The 23,644-nt window shown below is 39.0% G+C and overlaps 2 protein-coding genes across 9 annotated transcripts in view; one reads left to right on the forward strand and one right to left on the reverse strand.

Moving 5' to 3' along the window:
• Positions 1-908: 908 nt before the first annotated feature.
• On the reverse strand, positions 909-11,449 carry tmtc4 (transmembrane O-mannosyltransferase targeting cadherins 4). Of its 3 annotated transcripts, XM_027166047.2 has the most exons (19): positions 11,312-11,449; positions 10,917-11,002; positions 9,668-9,880; positions 9,369-9,484; positions 7,986-8,202; positions 7,200-7,284; positions 6,994-7,094; positions 6,805-6,897; positions 6,544-6,705; positions 6,050-6,252; positions 5,366-5,540; positions 5,060-5,191; positions 4,780-4,859; positions 4,495-4,602; positions 4,242-4,383; positions 3,935-4,049; positions 1,739-1,851; positions 1,492-1,561; positions 909-1,271 (listed from the first exon to the last, which is right to left on the reverse strand). In XM_027166047.2, the coding sequence occupies exons 3-19, from the start codon at positions 9,827-9,829 to the stop codon at positions 1,123-1,125; spliced, it is 2,223 nt and encodes a 740-aa protein (XP_027021848.1). In that variant the 5' UTR covers positions 9,830-9,880; positions 10,917-11,002; positions 11,312-11,449; the 3' UTR covers positions 909-1,122. The 3 variants fall into 3 exon arrangements, with proteins under 3 accessions (XP_027021848.1, XP_027021850.1, XP_027021847.1); XM_027166049.2 differs by lacking the exon at positions 10,917-11,002 and having other exon boundaries at positions 11,312-11,435; XM_027166046.2 differs by lacking the exon at positions 11,312-11,449 and having other exon boundaries at positions 10,917-11,305.
• A 545-nt stretch (positions 11,450-11,994) lies between these two features.
• The window catches only part of si:ch211-168k14.2 (phospholipase D1), a 25,137-nt gene continuing 13,487 nt past the window's right edge, over positions 11,995-23,644 (forward strand). For 2 of the 6 annotated variants that reach the window (XR_003443723.2, XM_027166032.2), the window contains exons 1-14: positions 11,995-12,307; positions 15,355-15,523; positions 17,272-17,402; positions 17,744-17,889; positions 18,369-18,486; positions 18,586-18,651; positions 19,307-19,365; positions 19,489-19,581; positions 20,125-20,277; positions 20,385-20,534; positions 20,854-20,937; positions 21,759-21,840; positions 21,931-22,041; positions 23,068-23,277. Coding sequence is in view for 5 of the 6 variants with exons in the window: in XM_027166032.2 (XP_027021833.2) it covers positions 15,385-15,523; positions 17,272-17,402; positions 17,744-17,889; positions 18,369-18,486; positions 18,586-18,651; positions 19,307-19,365; positions 19,489-19,581; positions 20,125-20,277; positions 20,385-20,534; positions 20,854-20,937; positions 21,759-21,840; positions 21,931-22,041; positions 23,068-23,277 (1,542 nt within the window). In the remaining variant the exon portion in view is untranslated. The remainder of the gene's footprint in view (positions 12,308-15,354; positions 15,524-17,271; positions 17,403-17,743; positions 17,890-18,368; positions 18,487-18,585; positions 18,652-19,306; positions 19,366-19,488; positions 19,582-20,124; positions 20,278-20,384; positions 20,535-20,853; positions 20,938-21,758; positions 21,841-21,930; positions 22,042-23,067; positions 23,278-23,644) is intronic. The other 4 variants (XM_027166031.2, XM_047814941.1, XM_027166025.2 and 1 more) reach the window with 4 other exon arrangements.

Below are 23,644 nucleotides of genomic sequence, written 5' to 3' on the forward strand. Positions count from 1 at the left end.
TAAATTAGTAGTTTTACATGGCGAACACAGTGAAACATCCCAGCGCAGTCACAGTAAGTTTAAACAGTTTTAGAATCAAACATTATGGATAGGAAATAATTGTGGTATAATTTATTATAGTGATTTATACTCAATATTGTACTTATCAGTGATGCATGATTACTTTCTTCATTATCATTATCTACACCATTTCTGAATGTACCTTAAACACCTGTGGCTCACGCTGTTAAAACAAACTGACCTCTACTACCACGGCGTATTTGCGAAACCAGCAATGCTCTTTGTATGTTCCCTGGCGGTGGGAGGAAGCAGGTGAAAAAATAGAAGTGTGCTGAACTTTCAACTGAGGAGCGGACTTGTTGACAGAAGTTGTGTCCTGGGGTCAGCCTTCACTCAGCACTTACTTTCAAGAAGAGCCAGCATGTGTGAGATGCCCCTTGGGGATGGCGTCCTGCCTCCTTTGAAGCTTCTTCTCTATGCTGTGTTGTTTTCTTTTCTGCCATTGCCGCCGACTTCCTGCTTGGGGTGACCCTTGGGCTGTTGCACAACAGCGATGCACACTTGCAAAACACCTTTCCTCGATTAACCACAGAAGGATTGGAGAGGATTAAGGAATTATGATCCATACTCACCAACACATTTGACACTGTGGAATGTGGAGGCTAACAAAAACCAATGTAATCTCATAGCTATGTGGCTCACTCATGGGTGCTGAGGTTTTAAAATACAATTTGTCAGTATGACTAGCACATTCTTGATCAGTGGCCAATGGTAACATGCGTAACAATTACAAAGTCAAATAGACTAATAAATAGAAGGACAGCTGACATAACATTGTGTCTAAGATGAAAGACAAGAATAAAAGATGGTGGATATGTTCCACATTCCTTAACACCAAGGGCCACATGTAAGGGAAGAACTTTATTCTGCTACAAAGCCACAGCTCTGACCTCCAAACACATATCACTGAATTGACACCAGCCGTCTTCATTTACATTTGGAACACACACTGTTACCATACAAAAGTACACACTATAAATGAGGACAGTCTCTTTTAATCTGTTTCTTGGCATGGACTTCATACAAAAGTGGCAGTCGCTGCATTTCGTATCAAAGCCCAATTTAACCAACTGTCCTTTGCTGCTGCTCTAACTTGCGTTTCAGCATGTTGTAGTTCTCCTTGGTCCCGGGAGCACTGGGATCCAGTTTTAAAGCAAGCTCATAATGCCTCTTAGCCAAGTCCAGCTTCCCCCAGCGGTGGTACAGAACAGCTGCAACAGCACAAAATACACAGTCCCTTAATACCAGAAACATTACAATAATCCATCATTAGCCTCCTTTAAGTCTGGACAACTGATCAGTGGTATCCAGCTTTGTTCATCGATTTATGCCAGCAGCAAACAGAACAAACAAAAGAAAGAAAAAGACTTCTAAAGACAATATCTTGCAGAGATGAACCCTGATACATTTCAACAGAAATGAAAAACCTACCAAGATTGCCATGGCAACTGGCAGCATTGGGACTGATCTTCAGTGCATTTAGAAAGAAACCTTCCGACTCCTAAAGAGAAAACGAACTTGCGGTAATGGTATGTTTGCCACAACTAGTTTTAATTGAAAGTCTTTGAACTAGTAAGATGACATTTATTTTTCTTTATTGTGAAATGGTTTGAAGACTGTCCTTGCTCTAACTGCACATTTGATGGATGAGAAAAACGAAGCGGTTAGAAAAACATACCTTGTATTTCTGCTGCTTCCCCAGCACATTGGCTAATGAAAACATGATTGTGTGGTCTTTAGGTAGTATCTTCAAAGCCTCTTTTCCTATCATCTCTGCTTGAGCCAAATTGCCTACAATCAAATGGAGAAAATAACTTGCCAAAATTAATTAAGAGACATCAAACACACTTATCGGGCCCCACCATAACTCTTTTAAATATTAAAATACAGCCTTGTTTCGGTGACTCTGTGTTTAAAAGCAAGTTCAAAAACATTAAGGATTTGAAATTCTGAGGTAGCGTTTTAAAAGAAGCTTACAATGACATTTACAGTACAATTGCTGCCTAAACAGGAGCCTTACATTTGTCGGTAATGTCCAGACGAGTTTTTCCCCCTCCTACTGGTTTAGTTTTCTAATTAGGGTTCAACACAAGGGCTACTGACTTATTGATCTGGGTTGTCAAAACTGGCTTTGAACAGAGAGTCGACAGAGTCACAGTTCCCATCATACTGGCTGCCCCTTAACTAATTCATGAGCAGCAGAGATTCTCCTCCACCACAGGAGCTTGAACGTGACTCATGCTTTGCACTCGGGCGTGTCGTCTCATCCTTCTTGCCCAGTTCAGGCATTTTGCAGAAGTGACCAAGGACCAGAATCAGTTCATTTCCAGTGTTTTTTTGTAGCTTATGTTGTGGGACCTTGAGATAAGACGAAGCTAAAAATGCAGAGGAAGAGGTTCTCAGTGCCAGGAAATTTATTATTTTTTTGGCATGAAAATGTGAAAGAGAGCCAAAGCGCTGGGGTGTGCATCAACCTGGCTGGGAAAGGTGTGTGCTTAAATGGGTTCTGTATAAAAAAGCAGGCCATTATCCACACAACCGAGCTAGATTGGCTTTAAAACAGTGCACAAAGATTTCATCCATAAATTTCAAGCACTGATGATTTCTTCTATTCCAGTATAACTTTGTAGGGTGCTTATTACATCTGGGGTCCATTTACTTGATCATGATTCCAATACCAAAACTCTCCAGATGATTATCTTTGTGCAAACATGCACGCAAAACTAACAAAAACTACAAGAACGCAACTGGAGTATGTTAATGATATTATTAGGCTGCATAAGAGCACAAGAGAATAGCTACTTGAGTTAATGACCTGGCCTGTAATCAGACAAGGAGCAAAAAAATAAAGAAGAAAAACTAATTGGTTTAAAGGGTGGACTAATTATGTGAGGGGACCCCATGTGTCTGAGTGCACCTGATGCTCAGCATCTGTAGAATGGAGCTTCACACCTCGCACACTAAGGAGGAGGTTGGGATTAAAAAAAAAAAAAGTGAATGATTTGATTTGGGATCATATTCTTTCCCACTGTGGGGTCAAAGGTAATTCTAATAAGAACCCATGCTCAGGTTACACGTGACACTCTCCAATCACGATGCCATGACATCGCTCAACCGCTTTACGTTAAACACTGAAATCACAATGTCTGTGTAACAATAATCATGTTTACATGCATACAGTTATCTACAAATAATCGCCGTTCCAAATGAAGTAGTGTTCTCGTAATGTAGATCACGTTTCATGGCAAAAGCATAATTAACCTGATATTCCGTTTCACATGAATCCACACACACCACATGTAAGATGCAGGTCTGGATGGTCTGATTGTTACGCACATATAAAAACAAGGCATGAAGATATATTCTTGGTATTTCTCTGATCCTAAGTGCTGGCAGAGAACAGTGCAATTATATAGAGCATGGGGGTTAGAATGAATACATTAAGGAGGAGTATAATTAGGTGACATCCTTTCGGATTTTACCCTGCTCATTACGGTTAAAAACCAACTGTGCGCTGGTGAGTCAGCGGAGTGACATTTTTGTAATGATATATGATTAGCGTTCGCCTATAGATTTTACCGTATATATTTCCATGTCTCCATGATGTATCGCTTGGTATCTCACTGATATTTGTGCCACTATTAGGCAATAGACTAAAGAGGCACTTTGTTCCCTCACTTGATTTTCTTTTACTTTAGAGGATGATTGTAAAAGTTTTCTGTAACTTCCAGAATTTTTATAATCCCATAAAGCTGCTTTGCGATAGCGTCCGTTGTTGAAAGAGCTATGCAAACAAAACTGAAATGAGATCGAATGAAACACAAACAAGCCTCTCAGAGTGACACCTTAGCTGTCTTTGCTACTCGAACCTTACCGGTGTTATCCAGTAATATAACAATGTTATTCCATGCCAGGCTGTGATCAGGCTTCAACATTGTGGCGTTCCTCCAAGCATTCAGAGCATCCACGTGGCGATTCTGATCGGCATACTGTTAAAAATCAATCAATCAAACGATCGTTAATCAACAGGCAGTTCAGATTGAACAAATTCAGTTGATCACCATCACTAGTGGTTGTTTATAAAAAGTGATAATAATGCTTCTGAATGTTATTTTAATAAGTTTAGAGTGACTATTATTAAAAATGACATTTAAAAAACACTGCAAAATCACAACTCTCACCAATCGGCCCAAATTGTAGTAGCAATCTGGATACTTCTTCCTGAATTTAATAGCATTCCAATAGCTTTTCTCTGCCTCGTCAAACCTCTTTAAGCTGTTCTGCACAATTCCCAGATTCATCCAAGCAGCAGCAAAATCAGGCCTCCAGAAAGTCAAGAAGACGTAAAGAATGAAAGGCATCACAAAAATGATCAGCATTCATTTTTAGACAAATCGCTGCATGTTGGATTGCATTAATCTTTTGTTCACATACTGGATGAGCACAGCTGTAGAGAGCATGTCTTCTGCCTCCTGCAGCTCGTTCCGTTCTTTCAGTATGTTTCCCAGATTGTTCATGGCATGGACGTATTTTGGGTGCAACCTATAGAAATGTAATGGATATCGGTTTACATACAGAGTACATAGATAGGCTGTTAGCTGAATATTTGTGTTTCTCACTTTCGATTAGCGACATCAGCGTTTTTTTCCGAATAAAGTGCTGAATGTTACAAAGGCCTTGTTTGCTGGCTGCTCATAAAATATATTTCTCAGCACGTACCTCACAGCTTCCCTGTAGTACTTGATTGCAGCACTCTGGTTGCCTCGGTCAGCGAGGTTTTTGCCAACATTGTAATGAACCTGCAGAAGGAAGCAGGAGAGCCAGAAAAGGTCATCAGTTTTATTGCTCAGACCCTGTTGTGTTTCAGAGAATTTGATTTATTTATATATTTATTTATTGATGGCTAGCCACAGCACTCTTCCTTTGTACTGTATGTCAGAGAATGGTGTATGAAAGGAAGTAAATATAGAAAAAAATATAGACTTGAGAATGGCCTTACCTTAGCGTTGAGCGGGCAGACAGACAAGGCACTGGTGAAGAGGCTCTGCTCAGACCTCCACTGCTGACTGCGCAAGGCGCAGCGTGCCACATTGACACCCAGCAGGGCCAACATGGCTGCCTGCAGCAGCTTCTGCAGGTGGGTGTTAGGGATGTATCAGACAAGCGCATTAAAAAAAAGCACATTAAACAGGACTGTATGGTGTTGAGAGCTTGAACTGAAAGCAAAATTAGTTACAATGAAGTATGGCCTGAGGGTGGAGATTAAGAAGAAGGAGAGAGATATGTCATAGGGCAGGATGCGCACCTTGGGTCTCTTCCAGCGCCAACAGCAGTAAGCCACTGCGTAGGCCAGGATGAGGCAATAACCAGCGGTGGAGAGGTACAGAACCCGCTCTGCTATCACAAAGCCAACACGAAAGAATAGATTACTGGCTGGCAGGAAAGGGATGACCAGCAGCACCAAACCAAACGTCAGAGTCCTGACAACAAACACAGACACAGATGTCATCTTATGATCAGGCTGTATAGAGATCACTTTTAAGCTGTGTGAATGAGCTATTTTATGGTTCATCAATTTTAAAGAAGCACAATTTCATTACGTTTAGCAGGGCTAAGCCAAGGCAGCGAGTTACAGCTTAGCATTTTACAGCTCACCTGAGGGGGGAAACATTTTGATCAATAATTCAGGAAAGCAATTTTAGCTATTCTTTATGTTATCTCTCTAGCTACTTTGAATTACCATACAAATAATACTGTAAAAGATGCTCTTTGCACTAGAGCCTACTTTACGTTTATTTAACACGGACTAAGCACTTTAATAAATATTTTGACCAAGTGTTTACAGAAATGAGCACAATATGTTCCATCTAAACTCAAATGCCACCCCCCAACAATCCATTTAACCAAAGCGTGTGTAGTAGAAGCTCAAGCTGCATTTCCACCCACTGAGTGAGTGGAAAATGCTGTTAAGAGATTGTGCGATTCTCACCTTCTCTCGCTGCTGTCTGGGGAGCACAGAGCTTGCCTTATCAAGCCAATCAAGCAGGCCCACAGCAGCAGCAGCCAGACGATTCTCCAGTCACCGGCTGATTTAATAAGAGGTACACAGCCCATTGACCAATCAAAACACAGCCACCAGGGACACAGCAGCAGCCATGCATTCAAGGAGTAGTAGTAATTATAGTTCACAATCTGCCAATCAAAGAGAACAGGAGGTGTTCACCATCAAAGGTGCAGCAAACGAGAGGAACATGAAAAAAAAAAAGATCTGTCAAGACACTGTGCTAGAGAGATAAAACAACTGACGATTTGGTACAAGGTTCAGGCAGAGAAGAGGGCAATGACTGCTATAATAATGACAAATTATCTACTGGAATGAAATCCAGTACATGCACAGTACAGAACAACTACACTGAGAAATTAATTGTTACCTGCTAGGAAATAAACTTTTAATAGGATAAAACCAAAACACAAAAACATTACCCTAAAAAAAACATTTTCGGCAAAGGATGCTGGGTTGTCTACTTCGGTGAAGGCAGGAGGCCCTGTACCCATAATCCTCCACCTTGCAAACAAAAGCAAGGAGCCTCCCAAAAGCAGCAGAGCCAGTCTGAGCAGCAATCCATTTCTGACCTTCTCAATAACCTGAACAAAAATTGGGTAAAGAAACACAACAGCATCAATCCAAACTGTCTTTATGATATCACCTAGTAAGTCTGTATGTTGTGAGTGACAAAGACTGACATCTTTGGCTCTCTTTGCCACTAGAAGTCTGCGAGTCAGGTCATAGATATTCACGTTGGAGATCACAAGGATGTCAAATGAAGCGTTCACTCCCTAAAAAAAAAAAAATATATATATATATATGGCATTACAAATCATTTATATAAAAGAATCATGCATGGACAAATGTATGGATGTCTATATACATACCAAAACTGTAATTCCTTGCTCTTTACATAGCATAGCCACAGCACAGAGCAGAAGACTGACTATTATCCATGACACTGAGAATTTTTCAGGCTTGTCACCAGCTAAACACGGACAGGGGGGGGGGGGAACGGTCACCATAACAACTTACGTTATATAGTAAAATGGAAAAGCGAATAATTAAGCAGTGTCTCCACTTTTTCACTCACCCTGAAATGCTCTGCAGTATGAAAGAAAAGAGAGTTGGAAAAACAGGGCACACAGGAGGTCTGCCCGACCCACAATGCCAGCCACCTTTAGCAAACACACAGAACAGCATCACACATTAAAGAGACTTTAAAAAGATAATACTAGCTGTTTAAGAAACTTCATTGCTTAAGAACATTCTGTGGTTCATTATATAAAACAAACAGCCATTTAACTAAATGCTTTGCAAAAGGGCAGTCATTTCTGAAGCAGCCAAAGATTTTACAACCACCTAAATTGCCTTTTGTTTGTACAGTGGTTAAAACTTCCGCTGCCCTCTGGCCTGTGAAATTGCTTGCATTTCTGGAGGTGCCAAGTTAATGACGAAGGCAGGAGGCCCCCTCATTAGAGAGTTGCGGTTGGCCCTGGTTGGAGTCCTGGGGCAATGGTTGTATATCCTTTGATAAATCCAGTAGGCCAAAGTCAGTGGTCTTTCTGAAGCTCCCCCACCGGTTCCTTCACTAGCCTTTCTGTACCTGATTAAAGAAGCCAGTCGGTGGAATAGCCCATGCCTCAACATCCAGTTCAATGGACGTTGTTCTATTTGATACATCCTTCGCAGGTTAAAGCAGCTATTGTGTAGCCATTAGCAGAGATGATCGACCCCAATGCACACCTCAGAAATGCACACCCACCGAGTGAGGCTTTATTAAGTATGTTTTATACAGTTTCCAGGCAGCGTTGCAATTGTAGTATGTTCGTTTACTGGAAGAGACAGAATGCTGAGTCATGTCTTCTTCTCTACTTACACTTTCTGTATGAACCGGGTGTGCAGCAAAGAACAACGCAGCCAAGACAGATGCCTTCGGAAGATGTGCAGGTCGCTTAGCTTTCCCGTTGCAGGCCAAACCAGCAATTAATATTGCGAAGACATCGATCATTAGCGCCGAGATAACACAGTGGAGGCCGATATTAAGCACATGGAAACCCACCGGATGCAGACCACCAGCCAAGAGGTAGTTAAGCCTGCAGACAACACAGTCATGTCAATACAGCAGACTGTAAAACACATCACTGTAACTAACCCAGCCTGGCAATCTGATCAAAATGTAGCTTTTTTATCATCCACATCATCATGTGAGACATATCCTGGTGCCACCCTTTCACCAAGTCTGCATTATGGGTCTTTTACGAGCAACATGTAACATTAAATTAGTCTTAGACAGTAACTAAGTAATAAACAAATAAAATAAACAAAATGCATGCTCAGTATGTGTTTCCATCATCTTTTTTTTCTGTTCAGTGATAAGCTTAGTGCTACAGTAGAACAATTCTGTATAAATAAACAATTAATCTCACTTAAAATAAAGATGTAAAACTCTGTATAGCCTTTTATATAAATCTGTATATCTATATACAGTATATATGCATTTGTTTATAGCACCGTAGTATCATATGTATAATTTTTTAAACTGATTACCCCAGACAATTCAGAACAATCACAGGTGGATCTCCACGGATTGCCAGATGACGTCATGATAAAAAACACACACATATTCCTTTGTAATTTTCTACAGAATTATTGTTTAACTTGTAAAAAGTGCAAATGCTTTGAAACATCACCACATTATAAATGCTTGCAGCTTCATTACGTTTATATTAGCATAAGTAGTACATATACACCACATCCAGATTTGTGCAATTTTTTTTTGTTGACTTTGTTCATATGAACCTTACAAAAGCTGCACGAGGGAACAGTCAAATGAGCCATTATCTGGAACATATGCAAAACAGCATCAGCCTCATTACCAGCATGAGACAAGGCCTAGACTAAATAACCCTTGTACAGAAATTCCTTGTAGCCGAGTTCAAATGGCAAAACCAATACAGAAATTAGAAGAAATTTACATAAGAAAAGACAATATATGCAGCATCCCAATTTAATACCAATTATTGCTTCTTCCACGTAGGAAGTACTTGAGGCCACCTCTTCTGATTTCCTACTGAGAATAAAATTGCACTTCCAACCATTCGTCTTTAAATTATGCAAGGTCATTTAAAACTATTTCATATAAGCAGGCTAGCCTGTAATGTTATGTTAATGATCAGGTCACTCAGTGTCAATGCCATGGTGAGGAAGGAGTTACAACCTTTCAGATTCCCGTGCAGAGAAGAAGGGCAGGTAAGTTTACCTAAAGGTGAGAACAGTCAGAGGCCGGTAGGATTTGTGGCTGGAGTTGCTGCTCAGGTTGCTTCCCCAGAAGTCATTTTTCCAGATATTACTCAGAGGAGTGTCTGGGTTTAGGTCCTGGAAATCAGTTCAAATGACACAGTGGTTTGTCATAAAACACCAAGCGTAATACATGCAGAAAGTTCAAACAGAGATCAACAAGCCTACTCTCTGTTTCTTAGTTCAACAAATAATAAACAGAGTACTGTTCACTGGATACGGCACATCTTAATTGTGCATGAAGTTAAACTCAGACAATACCTTGTTATTGATTATAGCTTCTGAATCATCAAAGACAAAGTCTCCATCGTAGCTGTTTATAAAGCAAATCAGGGCCACCGAGGCCACAAGCAGGCGCGACTGCAGAGCTCGGCTCTTTGGCCAGGGGATGTGTTGATCCCAGTGTGGTTCACACAGCGCCATTGTACCTTCCACTGCTTCTCCGACTGTCTCGCCATCTACTTATCGCACACACTAAACACACAGGAACCGGCAGTCACCAACTATACATGGCGGTATAATATAAACACTGCGATGTGTGCTGTACCTTCTTAACTCTTGTGACAGGTTAACTGATATCACAGAGGGACACTGTTAGCAAAGTAACACTGGCCTTGAATAGGACAAAAATATGCAGCCATCTCTAATGTAAATAAAATGGTAAGATTTTGCTATTAGCTTCTAACACATGAGGAATAGAATGTAGCACTAATGCAGATAAATACTGGATTCAAAGCTCCACAATGTAACACATCTATACAGCACAGTCTACAGGACTTGGTGTATCGTATGGTGTTAGTATGGACAGTGACAGAGGAGATAACAGTTAACCACTCAGCCAGCGGGCAATCAAAGGGCACCGTGGGTAGAAATGTAGAAAACTGAGAAAATACAACTTGTTGATAAAAAGAAGTTAAGACATTAAAGCCGAGATGGAATCTCATCTCAATGGCACATGACATGCAGCTGTTATTGTTAACTACCAAGCTTAGAAATGGTTAAACTCTGTCACACAACTTACGGTGTATAATAATCCAACAATATCTAAAAAATAAATACATAGAATTATTTTATACGTAAACAGTTCCAACCTAGAAGAAAAAATTAATCTTGCTCAGATCTAATGTCTATCTTTGCTCTGTATTACAGGATCCTATATCCAGTATATTTTCCTTTGTAACCCAATCCACTATTATTATTATTTTTATTTATTTATTTATTTGACAGGTATCTGCCTAAGAGCTACAAGTGGGCCATATCTAATTTCATCATAAAATAAATAAGGCTTTTTTTTGTGGCACAAATGAAGAACATAACAATTAGAAATAAGACACAAGTCATTCAAGGTTAAACAAAACACGTGAAAACACGTGAAACAAGGATGTAATAATTGTAGGACATAGCAGTAATACTGTACATGTCTAATATGTAAGCTGTTAGGTGGGTAAATGTTTTCTAGCCTTATTCTAGATGATAATGTGAAAGTTTGTGCTTTGTGTGACACGCCTACCTCTACATGTCAGATCACAGACGTGTGAAGAGCTCGCGCTACACAACCAGGTGACGTGTTAGCACCAACGGCTAACAGTGTGCTAGCTGTAAACATATACCACAGCACAACTAGCTCTCATAACGCTTCACAGGAAACATATTACAGCTTAATCCTAGTGTCAACGTGTCTGCAAAGACACTAACTAAGCGTCTCCAGACGAGCGTAACACATGTTTATCAGACGACGGTTTACAAACACACACAAACTGAACACACTGTCTACAGCACACTACTGAACTCGTATAAACCGCTTTTACGTGTAATAATCATGAACACAACCGCTTTTATGAAGAACAGACGCGTGGATAAACGCTAGCAGAATTCGTCCATGTCTGAGGTTGCGTTCAATCCTACCTCACAAAACTCTGCACTCGATAGGGTGTATAAAACACGCATCTGTCGCCTGTTTTAGTGCACTAACATAGGAATCGAGGAACCGTTTGAGATTCAACCGAGTCTATATTCTTGCGCATGCGCACAAACTACTAGCAATGACAATAGATCCTCACGTGACCTTGAAGAACAATGTGGTGGTGGTGGTGGTGGTTCACCTAAAGAAAGAGTTTTAGTGAAACCAAACCAAAAGAAATCATAAAAAAAACATGTATACACGCAAAGTAAATACTATTTGTATTTGTCTATTTTGCGAGTCTGCAAAATGGTTGTTTTTTAAGCAAAACTAACTTTGTCTTTTGTATCTATTTAGTATTGTAAACAGTTTATTCATAGTAGATGTTTGAACTGAACTGTGTGTAAGCAATCCCATCACTGTCCTCACTCCTGAATGCTCCACACAGGCTATGAAACATATATACGTTATACATTTAACATATACATTTTTAACTGTGGTGTACGTTTTGACATTTGTCTGTCATAAGCATACTGATCACTATCCAAACTCGCCCCCTATCATTTAAACTGCTGACACATCAGAACTGCTGCATCAGCACAGCTTCTCGATCTGCAACGTAAATACCAGGCGAACCCATCAATAGCCAGTCCCAGGGAATGTATTCAGCTCTTGAACATGGAGTCTAATCTGCCTGACATCACAGAGAATAGCAGTAGCTATCTGATTCCTGGTACAAACATTTCTAAACAACACTTTACTCCATCAATAGGGGCTTTCAGCTGCCTGTGAAATAGTACCCTTGTTTTACTCCTAGCTTCAATGAAACATTGTAGGAGCTGTAAATAGGATCAAGTCCTTTATAATTCTGGTTGAATTCAGGGGTGTTACTTGCCTAGAACTGATATAGGAACAGTGTAGAGCCAGAATGTCTTTATGAAGGCTAGAGAGAAGAAAAGTCTGTCTATCATCCAGCACTGAATTCGCATGATTCTGGAGAGGTAGGAGCTCTCTGTCTTTCTCTTCATCCTGACTTCCTGCTGTTTCAGGCTCATGTCTTTGCTCTTGATGTGATTTAGCAGTAATAAATAAATGTGCTATGACATAGTGGCTGCTGAATTACACTGAGCAAACGCTGTGCAGAATAATATATAATCTCTTCATGTTTAATGAACCGTTCTCCTTCGGTCGTATCACAGAGAGCCTTGCACTGAGTAATTATTATCTTGTAATATCTTGATCTGAATTCTGTGTCACATACATGATTATAGTGATGTACATAATATTTAGAGCTAAATCAATATATTCATTTTGCATTACCCTAGGTTAAAGTGAGGGAAACAGTTGTGCAGTGTAATATAATTAATATAAACCCTGCTCAACTGCATTTCCTGAACAATTTATTTCAGTACAGAATAAATTAGAGTCTACTCGAAATGTGTCTGTTTGTGTAAGTCTGTTTGTGTGTGTGTGTGTGGGGGGGGGTATTAATATTAGTATAGAAACATAATTATCTCAAGAATTCAAGAATATGCAATATTTTATTTGTATGTATATTGTTATATTCTGATGTCAACAAGAAGACTTTTGGCTCCTCATATCCATGCCATAAGAATGACTAAATACGTAATTAAACCTCCTCAGATGGTTAGACATTATTATGGCTTTTATACTAGAGACCATAGGAATTATTATAAGAAATGCACCCCACCACCACCACCACCACCACCAACACCACCTTCAAGCAGATTCTGTCCCTATTACAGAGGTGTTACTACACATATTATTGGTGACCTTCTCAGAAAGTTCAGTTCTTGTTAAAGAGTTCACATTCTGCAAAGAGTAGAAGCTGGCATTGCCATTATATAACACTCTTGAGGGAAAATAAAAATATCAAAAGGTTAACTAACCCAAACCCACACTCAAGTAAATTAATGACTGTATATCAGTGTCTATTCTGTGATATTCACAGTGCAAAATATAATTCCCAAGACTCATGGATACCTAGAATGCAATTTTATCAAGATCATAATATTCTATATTTGCTGGTCTCTATATATGGCTGAGCTTCGAAAAAAATACATTTAGTAGGCGTAATTGAGTTTTGACAATGGTATCTAAGTGTATATTTAGTAATAATGAATAAAACACTCAAAAGAAAATATATTTATCCAAATGAGTCGGACATTATTACGTTCTAGATAGAGAAGTTTTCTACATGAACACGTTTACAGTACAACAATTCCAAAGAACAGATTTGAATATGTCAGTTAACAACACGATAATTATTTTTGTGCCAAATTGTCACACACTGTAAATACCTGAACTGGGTTCGCAAAATGAAATAATATGTTGGGGAAACATCTGCCTCATCTGTACCTAATGAACTAATTTTCATGTTGCTTAGGGATCTTCAACTCAGCACATCTTAATTGTTTGTGCAATTTTTATCTACTTAATGTGCTCTACAGGGGCGCCTAATTTTATGCCAAAGAAGGCTCTTTGTTCAGCAAACATTATGTGTTCCATGCAATTTAGTTGCACCTCGTGAACGTGTTAATAAGTGTATGTGATTCTGCTAATTTGGCCAACCAATTACAGCGTGGAGAAGCACTTTAATCTAAACGTCCGCTGTGCTGTTGCCATTGCTAAAGGATGCCGATTATTATTGGTTTCATTGGTTGGTTTGGGTTTTGCTGAGCCATCTTGGACACACACTTTCCCATAGTGCCTGTGTGTCTCTAGCTGATGGAGTTAGAAATCTATTTTAGTGAAGAGAGCAAAGTGGGTTTAGGTTTCTTTCGCTCCCTGCGGCACTGTGTGCCTTAACACAGCTATTAGGGAGATTCTCTATTTTAGTGGAGCAATGACAGGTGAAATAAAGCACAAAATCCTTCTCTCACTGACACACACACACACACACACACACACACACACACACACACACACACACACACACACACACACACACATACACACATACACACAGAGAGAGAGAGAGAGAGAGAGAGAGAGAGAGAGAGAGAGAGAGAGAGAGAGAGAGATCATCTGAACAGTTTATTGTAGCTGTTCAAATTCATTGTACAAAGAGGTTCAGGGGTCATGTGACATCTCCTCAAGCCACATTTGTCGTGGCATTTAAGCTCGGCCTTTCCTTGAGTACACGTTCCATTAAATCATGCGAAATCAATGTCTATCACCCTGCATGGGATCAGAAAACATTACATCCTCTCATTTTCTGATGGCCAGAATGTCACTTTGCACTCGGACCAATAGCATGGTTGCTGGCGTGGAGAGATGGGGAGATGCCCCCTCATTAACAGCTCTCTCCCTGAGCGTAACAGAGAGCTGAACACTACAGCCAGCAGATATGAAATCCATACTTCATGCATTTTGCATGAGGGGGCAATGATCAGTGGCTGCAAGCCAAGTGTTGTTGTTGTTTTGTTTTTTTTTGTGCAAATGGGTATTTACTAAAGAAATTACTAGTGAAATAGAGCTAATTGAGAACAACGTAATATTGTCACATAGACACTAGAAGCAAAGCTAAGGAATTAAACAAACAGGGATGTTCAGATTTATGCTTAAACACCTAGAAATCACACTTCTTTATTGGAATAAATAATATACATCATCATCATCATATTGATATTTAGTAATAAAATTATTGATTACATATTTATATCTAGCAGGTTATGACAGGTCATAACAGTAGACTGAATCTGTTCATTACTTGGATGTTTTTTTGTTGTATTTGTACACGTGTTTAAAACACGTTCTTAATAAAACTGCAGTGAGGTTTTATAATGTAAAGAGAATTGTTATTGCATAAACCGGATTTTATTTCTTCTTTATTCTTTCTACAGTCTTGTCCCATTTTTATGATGCACACCGAATGTATTCGTTATAAATTGATTTAGATTTCATTACAAAACCTATTTTTTTCCCCAGATGACTATGACTATGACTTATGACTACTACTGTGACCATATTTATTAGATGAGCATATTACATCTGGGAAAAAATGGGCTTCTGTGATTGCTTCTAGACAGACATTATTTGGAGTGTGAGTCAGGGAATGGCTGTGCGTCAGAAACCCCTCCGTCTGAAGCGGATGGAGTCAGACACGAGTGGCTTTGTGACCAGTCTGGATCACCTCGACCTGCAGGACAATTCAGAAGATCTGGTTGTGGACCAGTGTGATGCCAAACTGCAGGGTCAGTGTCTGCTCTTATAGTGGTCTTTGACTCCATTACACACTGCTAGTCATACATGATTTATTCAAATTCTATTTTAAGAATTAATCGTACACTAAATCTTCATATTGATATCTAAACATCATCCTTTACTATGATTTTTGCCATAGAGTTTTAGATGATTATGCCAAGAGGGAAAATTCAATGAATATCTGATGCTTACATTGTATGATTATGATAATGTCATATAACACCTGATACCACAGGCCCATATAAATGCTCCTAAATAGTTATTATAACATGCATGATATTTAAAGCGTGAATATACTGCTTGTCTTGTGACATTTCAATTAATGTCAAACTTTAGTAATTTAAAACAGAATAAAATTTGCTGTTATAGGAAAATAATCCCAAAGTATTTTATTCCTTTAATATAACAGCAATTTGCCAACACTAGCATCTTTTATTTATTAAAAAATGACACCAGAGATTTAATCTGTTCCTAGTTATGTTTAAATTTGTGACCGTTTAATTCCATCAGCAACTCTTTCTCATACGGGAAAAATAAAATAGACTAGGTTAACTCTGACTGGTACTGGAGATGTAATAAACATTATAATAAAGTTCTAATAAAGATATAACTTATAAAAAGTGCGTCAATATTAAATTGAGATGGGCTGCTGAAAATGATGACGAAAATAATATATGACTGTTGACCGGCGGTGTCCGTTCTTATCCGCCATGGGTCGATGTAGGTACAGGGTTTCAATCCAATCAAACAGGATTCACACCTGATTTCACCTTTTTAATCAGTTTAATCTTTTTAATCTATTTTCTGTAGACTCAGGTGTGGCATCTACCTGTTTGGAAAGGACTCGCACTGGCTCTTTCCTGATAACACTGGGCTATAACACTTAGTATAAGTAACTTAGGGTTGTAGTATAGAGTACAATAACTAAGTAGAGGTTCTGCTATAATATTTTTACCAGCTGGAATGCATTGTGAGAATAACAACATGACACCGTTTGTACCTTGTGTACTTAGGAGTACATAGTACTAGAGCATTTTTTGTGACATCTTATTATTTTTTTTAAACATTTTCTTGTAAATCATCACCACTAATCCACTATCACTGTATAAAAGGATTTTGGAGTGTGGTAAATACAACCCATGCAAATCATTTCAATTTATTTCAGAAGAACGCATACTGTAGGATGTAATCAACCTCTTGGTGTTACCACGACAGGCACATAGCATAACAACACTATTGTGCCTTTGTAGAGATTTTACAAATAAATGTAGCTTTATCAAAGGGATAAAACACCAGCTACTGTTTTCGCCTTTTGTTATCTATCTGTACATTGCTGTTTTGTTTCAGTATTTGTGATATTCTTGTGTTATCTGCTACAACAGAGCGTAGTGACCCCCAGGTGCCAATAGTATAGTCCTCCAGCTGGTATCATGAATTACCACCCTGGTGGACCTCAATTGTAGCCTCTCTCTCCCCTCAACCCAGGTCCAACATCAGACCAGTGGATTTTCACTGTGTGTGTGTGTGTGTGTGTGTGTGTGTGTGTGTGTGTGTGTGTGTGTGTGTGTGTGTGTGTGTGTGTGTGTGTGTGTGTGTGTGTGTGTGTGTGTGTGTGTGTGTGAGTTTATAATCAGTTGTATTCTGTAGGTTGTTGGCTAGAAATGTGTTATAAAGTGACTTTATATAAAGTGACATCATTATAATAATAATAATAATAATAATCCCTGCTTCTTTTCAGAATCAAGAAATCACACTTTTCAAGCAATATATTCGTTTAGTCCGTTTAAGTCTTTGGATTGTAAGGTGTTCCTTGACGACATGCCAATCCTGGTGCAGGTGACAGAGGTGGAGCGCTTTACATGTACAAGGGTAGATAAAAATTCTTATTTATTATCTTAACAGACACAATTATCTACAGACACAACCAGGGACATTTGAAATTTTAGCTTTTCAAAACTTTTACTTAGGAATCACTTTCATCTACCAAAGGCTAACTACAAAGATGTGTATATGAAAATGCAGATTATATTATATTCTAGAATATATATTATATAAAAATTATAAATTCTACGATCTTTTCCTTCTTCTTCTTCTTCTTCTTCTTATTGTTATTATTATGTTCCTTTCATAGAAAAAAGGCTTATTTAATTGTATGTGGAATATTTTGAACTGGTTTTAAATGATATCATGGTTTTAAACTTCTCTGAAAGGTGTTAAATCCTAATCTGTACACTATCGAGCTAAGCTACGGGAACTTCAAATGGAAAATCAAGAGACGTTTCAAGCATTTTCAAATGCTTCATCAGGAGCTCCTTAAGTTCAAGGCCTTATTAAAGATCCCGCTGCCGAGCCGTATGTAAGCTATACACACAAACACACACATGCACAAATACACTAACTTCCTTTAATTGCCTTTCAGCACTGTAGAGACTAATATTATTCTTAGCTCGAAATCCAACCTTAGAACTCAGAAGGGAATCTTTTAAATCTTTTATAGTTTTTAAATAAAAACATTTTTGAAAAGTAACAACAACAACAAAAAAAAACTTCTCTCCATGGTGATCAAGCAAAGTTCAAGTTTCCAATTGGGGATATTCAGTCCAAGTGCAAAAGTGCAACATTCTCACATCTATTGAAGCCCACTGCCCTGTGCTGACAGCTGTCCCAGATGTACCATTCACCCCCCCCACCCCCCAGCTGTCTGTGAGTGTTCACAGCACCACCGTATAGACAATGCTGATGATTGTCAGATCTTCACAGCGAAATGGATCAGAGAACAACCAACAACTTGGTGATAATGATAATGTTAAACTACAGGCTATGTCTCTCTCCCAGTCACTCAGTCAGAAGGAGTTCAGCGGAAGGTCACAGGAGGTCTCGGCCAGGACATATGCCCACGCTGCCACGCAGACCCGATGCTTTAGTCAAGGAGGAGCAGCTGATCAGCAGAAAAGTTACATTATAATCTTACACCTTATTCTAAAAGCAAATGTTTCTCTCTCTTTTTTTTATTGATTTATTGATTATTGTAATGAGCTTTGTGACTCTTCAGATGCAGCTCGAAGACTATCTCAAGAACATTTTGAAGAAAACATTATACAGGAATCATCCTGCAACAGTAAGTTATGTAAAATAAATATATTTGATGTTGGTCTCTATAACATTAATGATGTGCTTTGAAAGCCATTACCTATGTTGGTTATCGAATGATTTCCATCACTTTTAACATCTAAAAATCTAAGACAGATTTTTTTGAAGAATTAAAGCATATTCCAATCTAGAAAAGTAGACAATAAAACTTGTATTGTAAGAATAACTTCAAACCTAATTTCCTGAAATATTAGTGAGTATACTGCAAAAAAAAAAAAAAAAAAAAGGAAAAGCTTAGCAAGTTAAGTTATCTACAATAAATGGAAAGTTATCCAATATTTCTCATTATGAGATTACTCTAAGAGAAATAATCCCTATTTCTAGACATATTTACCGCTTAATATTTTTATTTTTTTTCCCACAGATCGTTTTCTGGAATTAAATTGTTAAAATAAAACATGATTCGCCAATAAAATAAGAAGATTTCGAAAATACAAAAGTTTCAAAGTCTAGAAATAGGGTTTTCATAATCTTACACGTTTCCTTGTGAAATATGAGATGAATCTGGCTAGGTTCAAGATATGTTTACTTGATAAAAAAAACATTTACATGCATGTTTACAATAGATTGTTTGAAATTTTTTGAGCTTAAAACTAATGACCAACTTTTGTGTTCGATTTCAGCTTGAATTCTTAGAAGTGAGTCAAATATCATTTATCGAGGAGCTTGGACCGAAGGGAATGTAAGAAGAAACCAGGATACACTGTCTCTGATATAAGAAAGATCACACACTTCTGTTCTTTTTGTTATGTATATCTTTTCTTTTCCATTTTGAGTGATTTATTTTCATTTCCTTTGTCAAAAGTGAAGGAATGATCCTAAAGAAATCTGGAGGAAACACATTCCCAGTCTGTTACTGGTGTGGGTCCAACAGCGTGTGCTATCGCTGGTCCAGAAGGTGACGCCGTGCCTATATACACATTTAACTATCTCTATCCTTTCTTTAAAAAAAAAAAATGTTCACCTCTTAAATCATGCGATACTGCCCATGTTTGTTGTTGCTCCAAACCACTCCCTTTAAGAAAGAAGAACCGATACCTCGTTTTCTGTTCAGCTCGGGCTGACAGACTTACAGTCATCAGCGTGTGACCTGCAGTTGTAGCATAAAACAGCACTGGCTCTGAAATAAGTAGGACAGAATAACACCCTCTCTTGTTGAACTATCTTCATGTGAGGAGAACCACTGTTTTGATTTCTGTTTTACAGGCAGCTAGGGTTACGCCTGCATAATTCACACAGCTCATAAAAGCAAATAATGCGGGTTTAGCTCCAATCGAATTGTACGTCTCGGGTTGCGGTGCTAGCTGAGCGCTAGGGTCGGAGCATGTCTTTTGTTGTGGCTGTTCACTTATTTCTGCTTATTACAGCTGTTTTCTTATGGTGACTAAAGCGGCTCTCGCTCATGTCTCAGCTCTCATCAGGCGCCTGCTTCATGTTTCAGATGGCTGGTGGTGAAAGATTCCTTTGTTCTCTACATGAAGCCAAAAGATGGCCAAGTAGGGACAGTGATTCTCTACGATAAGGGTTTCCACATCAAAATAGGGACGGAAGAGACCGGAGTCAGGCATGGTGTAACAATTGAAAATCTCTGTAGGCACGTTTACTGGACTATTTGCCTTTACTTCATTGCAGAGTTAATCTTTATTCGTACCATTTAATCACCTCACATTTTCACCTCGTCCTTTTCATTCTTTATTACAGGGCACTTACCATTAAGTGTTCCACCTATAGGCAAGCTCACTGGTGGGGGCACTCCATTGATGAATTTGTCCAAAGGTTTGGTCAGGATTTCTTGAGAGAAAATCGGCATGGCTCATTTGCCCCTGTCAGAGAAAACACTAAAGCACAATGGTGAGGAACAATCTAATGTCGAAGAGTAAAGTTTCATTATTCACAGTGTATTTGAGCTTTATGCACTACACTATAATGCTCTATAATTACATTTAAAAAAAAAAAAAAAAAGATTTTCTTTCTTTTCATCAAACTTTCCGCCATCATATTTTACAGACCGCTTCTCCGAGTCAGTTCGGTTATCGACATCTTGTTCCTTTGTAGTTCCTTGTAGTTAATACATCTCTCTCATCTTTGTCGGAACAATTCCTTTATCAGAAATATCTGCAAGACACCCTGGTACTGTTTTTAAACAAATCTTCCCATGCCTTTTTTGAAGGTTTGTCAATGCAGCTGGGTACTTTGATGCCATTGCTGATGCCCTAGAAGGTGCAAAGGAGGAAATCTTCATCACAGCCTGGTGGTACAGATTAGACTCAGCATCAATCATTCCACTTGTTCCTAGTTTTGGCGATGCTGTGAGCACTTATTTCGCACCCCTTGATGTTGTAGAGGAAAATGCAGGACTCATGCTTGCACAAAATAGCATGTGTGCTAGTTTCTAGAAATTAAATCACATTCCACCTGGGGATATTTGATATGGATATTTTTGACAATGTGTAAATACCTGGCTGCCTTGGAAGAAATGCAAAGATTATAAATCTTATAAAAACTATCGCTTCCTTAAAACAGTGGAATTTATGAGGATGTGGATATATTATTAACTTGATCCCAGGTGGGGGGAAAAGCACAACACAAGTGTACTTATATAAACGTACGTGTACTGTGTCTAATTCGTACTCGATTTAAAGAAGTAAGGAGGGAAAATAATTGGCTTATGGGATTTACAAAGGATTGAAGAAGAAAAGTAAATATTTTTATCTGATGAAAATTTCAGACTTTTTATTTATTTGTATGTTTGTTCATTTTATGCTAAAAACTAGTTTTAGGCTAAATATAGAATTTTCCTTGCTGGTTTGGAAAAAATAAATAAATAAATAAATAAATAAATAAATAAATAAATAAATAAATAAATAAATAAACACTTGTACTCTTTAACTGGGTAAGAGTCCAATCATATTCCATAATATCCTCAAATTTAGTAGCTAAGTAACAAAGTTTTTTCCACCTCTGATGTAACTGCATTAGCAAAACAGGAGTTTTAGTATCCCAGATCACGTCAGCAGCAATTTTCAAAGATCCTACAGTTGTACTGTATTCAATTCTTTTCTCTGATGTCTGTAGGCTGAGTCCGGAGATCTTCCTGAAAAGACCTGTCGTAGATGGTAACACATGGAGATTAGACCATGTCTTAAAAAGAAAAGCAGTGAGTAATTTCAGCACCTTACAAAGATCTCAGATGGAATAAAAGATGAATGTCATGATGAATTTCGATGTCTTCCAATTCTCATGTAAGGAGCAAGGGGTGAAGATCTGTGTCTTGCTCTACAAAGAAGTTGAAGTGATCCTGGGCCTCAACAGTGAGTACACCAAGAAGACTCTGATGGGCCTTCACTCCAACATCATGGTGAGTCATACAGTATGTCAAATGTTTCTAGAAGCTGCCACCTCTCCTCCAGTGACAGTGATACAGAGGGGAGCTGTCTGCCTGCATCAGCCTTACCCTCCCTCCTCCCCTCCAATACTGCTATCCGACTCCTACAGCCAGTCATATCCCACTAAGAACAAAGCCTCTATCAAAATATATCATGCATCGTGCTGGAGCACTCAGCTTGCTTCTGGCCTCTGGTCATAGGGAGTGGCAGCATACTTAGATCATGTCTGAGTTTTGCCTAACTTCACAGCAAAAAAAAAAAACAAAAAACAACAAGCGAGGAGATCACATGGTTTTAAACCATACAGATCTCATCTGGTTATGGTCAGGTTGTTCCTTGTCGAATGTCCTGTTAAGAGCTTCAGGCTGCAGTCTGCCTTGGTCACCTTCAATTCGGAAGAGCCTTCGTGGCATCATGGCTGTGTGGCACGCATCGCTGCAGCAGGCTAACCCCAGGCTGGGAAGAGATTGACACACCGTCATATTATCTTATTGGAGTGGTGCTTGAAATTGTGCAGAAGAACGGTGCTGGGAAGTGGCTGGGGACCCACACCCTAAGGAGATGGGTAGCACCACAGCTGGATGGAGGTAGTCTTGGGCTCCACTGGTGTACAAGCACCTGCTAGGGGCAGTATCCTCTGGAGGCTCTGCAAAACCTGCTGGAGACGCAGCTGTACTTGTTTCTCACATTGCATGCCACCAGCTTGTGAGCTGTGCTATTTTTGGCAGTGAGCTGTCTGTAGCGAAAACAGGAGTTTTGTTTTTCTTTCTAGCAATCTTTCAAATATACACAAATCAGTTCAAATGGTTTGTTTAATAAAAGTGTGATTAAGATTTTGATTAAGATCAGGGATCAGCATAAAGAAGCTGAAACTTTGCTTGTCAATATAATTGCTGAAATTTGCCATCCATTTGTAATGTTTATAGGAACCATTATTTGGGAAGAACTTGGGATGTATTATTTGGGAAGAAAACTTTTATATATGTCTTGAGTGACAGGTGATCCGCCACCCTGACCACGTACCTTCCACATCATTACTCTGGGCTCACCATGAGAAATCAGTGGTTATTGACCAGTCACTGGCTTTCCTGGGAGGCATAGATCTTGCCTATGGGAGATGGGATGACTCCCAACACAGACTGACCGATGTGGGTAGTGTGAGAAGGAGTCCTCAGGCCAGCCCGGCAGTTTCCCCTGACCTCACCCGTGTAAGTAATACGAGCAAAGTTTCATCATCATCATCATCATCATCATCATCATCATCATCATCATCATCACCGTCATCATGCTTGTTGATGTCAACATATAATTATGATAATATCCTTTATACAAATGCACAGAGAACTGTATTGATACTAATATCAAGGATTTCAAACCAAACCTCTATACCTCATGTCAGAGAACAGCGGGTGACCTTCTGTAGTACAACTCCCTAATGAAAATATTTCACCAACACCGTTCAAGGATATACAGAAATAGAAGGTATCACTAGCTGTTCAGACAGCCTTCTCCTCTGAGCCATAAGTGAATTGGACAGGAGTAAACTTGCTGTAAATGTGACCCGTGGAGAGCAAT

This window comes from Tachysurus fulvidraco, chromosome 6, assembly GCF_022655615.1.
Source record: "Tachysurus fulvidraco isolate hzauxx_2018 chromosome 6, HZAU_PFXX_2.0, whole genome shotgun sequence".
NCBI classification, from domain to species: Eukaryota; Metazoa; Chordata; class Actinopteri; order Siluriformes; family Bagridae; genus Tachysurus; species Tachysurus fulvidraco.